The sequence below is a fragment of the Zea mays genome, chromosome 10 (genome assembly GCF_902167145.1).
Source record: "Zea mays cultivar B73 chromosome 10, Zm-B73-REFERENCE-NAM-5.0, whole genome shotgun sequence".
In the NCBI taxonomy this organism is placed as follows: domain Eukaryota; kingdom Viridiplantae; phylum Streptophyta; class Magnoliopsida; order Poales; family Poaceae; genus Zea; species Zea mays.
The window spans coordinates 13,552,333-13,558,495 of NC_050105.1; the positions used below are offsets into that span (position 1 = coordinate 13,552,333).

Here is a 6,163-nt window from a genome sequence, read left to right on the forward strand (position 1 = left end):
CAAAATCATGGTAGCCAAGGCCTACAATAAGGTCAAAGCTAAGTCATTTCAGGTAGGGGATCTGGTGTGGAAGACCATCCTGCCTCTAAGAAACAAAGACCGAAAATTTGGGAAATGGCTGCTAAGCTGGGAGGGTCCATACAAAGTAAAACAGGTAATATTTGGTAATACCTATTTATTGCAAACATTACAAGGCAAATATTTGCCCAAAACTTTAAATGGGTGTTTCCTCAAGTAGTACCATCCTAGTATGTGGCAAGATGCTTAAGAAAATCGATGTAATCACATCGAGTTAGTTGCTTTTGGTTTGCTCAGCTCCACCAAAAGGCAGGGGGCATATGTTCAGCACCAAAATGAGCCGCCAGACGGTCCGCGCCTGTGGGCCGGACGGTCCGCGCGCGCATAACAGATTAGGGTTCCGAGCGTCTTGCTGTGTTTGTTGATGAGATTCACGGAATTAGCTTGGGAAGTTTGTTTATAACGGGTTCAGCCCCCTCCTCTATAAAAATAGAGAAATACGGCCGATTTGGAATCATCAATCGAACCTACAATCAATACAATTTACGTTTTATCTCAGGAGTAGTTCTAGTCTAGTTTTAGTTTAGTCTTCCAATCCCCAAATTCTCCACTTCTATTCGACTCTACGTCGATTAGAGGAGTATAGGTTGGCCTGCCGAGCCTAGACAACACCTAGGATCTCTCCTCCCCGACGGGGTCCCTCTCGGGAGCGAGATCCAAGCGACGCCGGCGACTTCCGCCGCTCCTGCGTACGCGCGGACCGTCCGGCCTGTAGGTGCGGACCGTCTGGCCGTCAGCCAGGAAACCCTAGCCCTGTACTAGGTCGCGGACCATCCAGCCCCTGGCCGCGGACCGTCCGCGTCTGTGCAGCGAGCACCGTCGCGGGTTGTCACGTGGTGATTGACGACCAAAAAAGGCACCAACAAGTGGTATGAAAGGTGGTCTCTCTCGTAAGGACACATGTAGTTTATATATTAAGCTAGGAGATAATGTGATATTTACCATTACAATAAAACACGTTCTTGAATTGTTACCAGACCAACATTTCATAAATACAGATAAACTCACAACTTATACACATAATGATAATTATGCCAACGTTTCAAGTGACAAAATATCAATTATTTCATAAAGCTAAACTTATTAAATAAGTCATATACAATATCAGAAGAATCTAAACTTCATATCTTTACCTGTGATATATATTATTAATAGAATAATCTAAACTTGCTATAAACGCCCGGCGCACCACGCTCCAACCGGACGCGCACCGCATCGTCCGCGCATCCCACTCCCCAAAGATGCCACCAGCGACTCCGTGAGGCCGTCGTCGCCGCCCCATTTCACTTCCCACTGCCGCCTTCGCCACCGCCGCTCCACTGCACCACCACTCCAGTCTACCCGTACACGCACTCTCCGCGGTCCACGCCATGGCCTCCCAGCTCCGCCTCCACCTTGCGGCTACACCGCCTCTCCTTCCTCACCGCCGTCCGCACCTCGCGCGGCCGCTCTGCCCCACCCTAAACCCAATCCGAGCGCCGCTCCCCCCTCTCTCACGCGTTCTCTCCCACGCTCGTCCCGCCCGTGCGGTCGGGGGAGGCATCGAGCCGAAGGAGGGCGTTGTTGCGGAGGGAGACGAGTCTGGCGGAGGGCCCGTGCTCGTGGGTGAGGATTCGGCTGCGTTCGAGCTCAAGGACCAGAGCGTGGCGTCGTGGGCTTACTTCGCCGGGATACTAGGTGCGGTGCTCGTTGCGCTCAACGTGCTGTGGATCGACCCCAGTACCGGGGTCGGGACCAAATTCCTCGACGCTGTCGCCTCCGTCTCCGACAGCCACGAGGTGCGTACTCTTTATTTACGGGGCTTTCGGATTTCACTAGAAAAAATGCGCGCGCCTAGTGGCCAGTCACCGTCCAACGAGATTAAAAAGTAATTTTTAAATGCACGAAGCGATATATTGTATGAAATATGGTGTGTAGTCCTGGGTAAACTTTGTCCAGATAGATATTGTAGTAGAGGGATGTTGCTCGAGGAGCATTTAAGGTCAGAACAACGTTATCACAACATAAGTTTCTTGCAGTACCTGAGGTAGTGCAATTCTGAATGGCAATTTTGTTGCTCAATCCTGTCTCAAGTGTCTAAGAAACTAAATATGACTTTTGCTGTTATTGATGTAGTTTCAAATCTGAAAGATAAACTGTGCCAGGCACTCATATTCTTTCCTCTCTTACTATTCTGTGGCATTGAGTAATATTGGTGTATTAGTATATCCGTACATGTGTCCAATTCTCCATCTAAATTGTTCATAGCTGAGTAAATAATATAGGTCCTTCTGAATTGGTGTTGTTTAGCCGCCTGTTGGCAACAGTAAAATGAACATTTAGGTATTAAAATAACTAACTTGAAAGAGTAGAGGAGTAATACAAAGTTGTGGTCACTGTAGTGCATGGTTTCCATAGCGTCATCTAGGTGAAAAGGTGCCCAGGAAATCTTGGCGTCCCCGTCATCATGAGCAGAAGTCAGCAAAAGAGAGGGAGTGTGAACAGAGGAATGAGAGGGGAGCAGGCCAGCAAAGCCAAAATCTTTTCTTTTATAAGGGAAAAATTTATTGAATTCAAGAATGATACAACGGTCTTGAATTGTTTCCTGGCCTCTGCCTGAATGGCACACAGCCTTACACAAAAGAGAAAGTAAATAAAAGACCAGCACACTAATGGCCATGGTCTTGAATTGTTTCCTGGCCTCTGCCTGAATGGCACACAGCCTTACACAAAAGAGAAAGTAAATAAAAGACCAGCACACTAATGGCCATTGAACCGTAGGCTAGACCGCTACCCATGTGCCTGCGTAAAAATATTCTTGGCTGTTTGCACCAACTACTGAGATGCTGCTAGAGCAAAAGCCTGCAAAGAAGGCTTCTGCAGAATAGCCCATGTAGGAATTCAGTGCGCAGCTGGGAAGATAACCTGCAAAAAAGAAGCTTATTTGTTTTAAAAATGATAGTGTTTCTACAAAGCCACAAAGCCCAACAAGTTACTGTTGCCCCGAGAAGCACTAAGCTCTTTAAATCATTATTAAAGCCCGACAGCCAGTTGCCAAACATTTTAGGCACACTACGGGAGGTCGAAAGTCCAGATGCTACTTGAATTACACACCAGGCCATACATGCAAAGCAGCACTGAAAAAAATAGATGTAGCATTCTCTCATCCTTGTGACAGAAACAACATTGTTTGTTGCCTTGCCAATTATGTTTAGCTAAATTGCCTTTTGTCAAGATTACCCCTTTATGGAGGTACCATAAGATTATCTTTATCTTTAGAGGAGCCAGAAAAATGCTACATGGGTACTGCAACATGTATACAAACCTAACTACAGACAACTATTGGGATCTAAACAATCGTTTTTGTAGTTTTGTATCAAATGGTGAAACAAACACTGAAACATCAATGATAAATTTAATCTGAACAAGAAAAATTAGTATCAAGTCTCGTTCTGAAAATGTTGAGGTACAAATATAGTTATATTCAAAATGTATGGGGACTCGTATACTTGAAGTGCTTTTTTTTGTTTTGTATTTCTTCATTTGTTTTTCACCCAAGTTTTATTTTATCATTACCTTTTGCTTCACTGTTGTCTCTTACATTGGCAGATTGTATGATATAATAGATAAACATTTTAACCATTGCGATTCTCTTGCAGGTTGTTATGTTGCTCCTTACCATAATTTTTGCTGTAGTCCATAGTGGTATGGCAAGCCTACGGGAAAGTGGTGAGAAAATAGTGGGGGAGCGTGTTTACCGTGTGCTGTTCGCAGGAATTTCACTGCCTTTAGCAGTTACTACTATTGTGAGTCCTTGGTGTTCTTTTCCCAAAGGCAGATATACCTCAATGATTAACAAATCTTACTGTGCCTTATACAGTTTCCATATCTTTTCAGGTATACTTCATAAATCATCGGTATGATGGTACTCAATTATGGCAAGTTCAGGGAATCACTGGCATTCATGAGCTTCTTTGGTTCTCGTCGTTCATTTCGTTCTTCTTTCTGTATCCATCCACTTTCAATCTCTTGGAAGTGGCAGCTGTGGACAAGCCTAAATTACACATGTGGGAAACAGGAATAATGCGTATTACCAGACATCCACAGGTGATTAGTCTATAAAATATGTAGAATGTGTTCTCTATGATTGCATTGCAGTTTCATATGACCACTTACACACTTCTGATCCACAATTATCATGTAGATGGTTGGTCAGGTAATTTGGTGCCTTGCTCATACACTATGGATTGGCAACTCAGTTGCCGTAGCGGCCTCTGTCGGACTTATCAGCCACCATCTCTTTGGTGCTTGGAATGGTGACAGGAGGCTGTTGTCACGCTATGGTGAAGCCTTCGAAGTACTGAAGAAGAGAACAAGTGTTATGCCCTTCGCTGCGATCATCGATGGACGGCAGAAACTGCCCAAAGATTATCACAAGGAGTTCTTTCGGTTACCATATGTAGCAATCACAATGTTAACCTTGGGTGCATACTTTGCTCATCCATTGATGCAAGCATCCAGCTACCAACTTCCCTGGTAGTGCTATAAACCTATATACATATATGCTCAGTGCTGGAACTGAAAAAACATGACCAGATCAAAAAGAAGAGAAATATGTGCTCCTTTGGTATACATAGTTGAATGCATAATCTTATGTGTACAAATGTACAATTATTTATATTATTAACGGAACTTTTTGTATATGGCATTGGTCAAAACTTTTATCTATGATATACCACAAAAAAATTCATATCCTGATGGTGCCACTGTTCATAAATTTTAATCGAATTGACTATTCCAACAGCCTTCGGTTTAGGTGTGTGTCCATGCGGATTAGATTGCTTGCCATGGGTAAGCTTTATTATTATTATTCACTTGCTTAGGATTAGGTACACTATAAACCTTTTATGCTCGCAGGAAATGGTCTGTCCGAGATTTGGTATGGAAAGCAGACTTCTGATTTGATCGGCCCAAATTTAGTATTTGAATTTATAACCAGCAGATATTTGCTATAAGACATTCATGGAAACCAACTTTCCATTTGATCGGCACAGATGTATTGTATTGTCCAATTTAAAAATCAATTAGGCCTACCGGTATGGGCCTGCACTTCTATTGTGGGCTCACTGATGAGCTTTAAACTTCAGTTTTCCTGTTACTTTTATGATGCTAACATTGGATACGCACGGCAGGAATGCCGCCGCTAGAGATGGCAACGGGTAAATATCCACCGGGTATTTTTTCGAAAACGCAGGAGAGCTACGTATCAATATATTAAGAAGAAAAGGTGAGGCAAGGAAACCTCGTACAACTCCACACGAACCCACAAACACTAGGCTATAGGGAGAAGGAGAGAATTAACATCGACAACAACAAAAGACATCTACTCCCGTGACCATGGAGACTCAAATTAAAGGATACCCACTGAAATTACTGGAGCATAAGGATGTTAGATAAATCCCTGGCTCCAGCCCTATACCAGAGATGAGCCTCCTCCTTGACCCAATTGATGACCATGCTTTGACTAGGCTGCACACCATTAAAAACACAGCTATTGCGGTGATTCCAGATGGCCCAAGCACCAATAATGATCAAAGAGTTCAAGCCCTTGTGCAGCCCTGTGTTTACTAGACCAGCAGAAAATGCAGCAACCCCTTCCCACCAATCTTCAAAGGAGGAGCACGCAGGGTTAGGAGCAAGATGCTGCAACCCAACAGATTTCATCATCTGAAACCAGACAGCCCGAGAGAAAACACAGGAAACCAGCAAGTGGTTTATCGTTTCTTCCTCTTGATCACAAAGTATACAAAATTGAGGGTGAGGCAGTCCTCTTTTTGCTAGTCGATCTGCTGTCCAGCAGCGATCGTGGGCCACGAGCCACATGAAGAACTTGCATTTATTTGGAGCCCATGATTTCCAAATCCTTTTCCAGGGTTTAAAAGTTGTTGCTCCAAGAAAGAAACCGGTATATGCCGATTTGGCCGAATATAAACCTGAGCTTGAAAGCCTCCAGCTATGCTTATCCTCCTGATCTGGTGTTAAGACCCAGTCTGTAGTGAGGTCCCAAACCTTGAGGAAGTCAGACAAAACATTTACAGTGATAGCT

General features: G+C 44.1%; 1 protein-coding gene across 1 annotated transcript; it reads left to right on the forward strand.

Moving 5' to 3' along the window:
- Positions 1-1,302: 1,302 nt before the first annotated feature.
- Positions 1,303-4,808, forward strand: LOC100194203 (15-cis-zeta-carotene isomerase, chloroplastic). The gene is given in 4 exon segments (NM_001139248.1): positions 1,303-1,856; positions 3,717-3,863; positions 3,955-4,164; positions 4,262-4,808. Coding segments are annotated over 4 exon segments (1,101 nt in total). The 5' UTR covers positions 1,303-1,448; the 3' UTR covers positions 4,598-4,808.
- Positions 4,809-6,163: the final 1,355 nt, after the last annotated feature.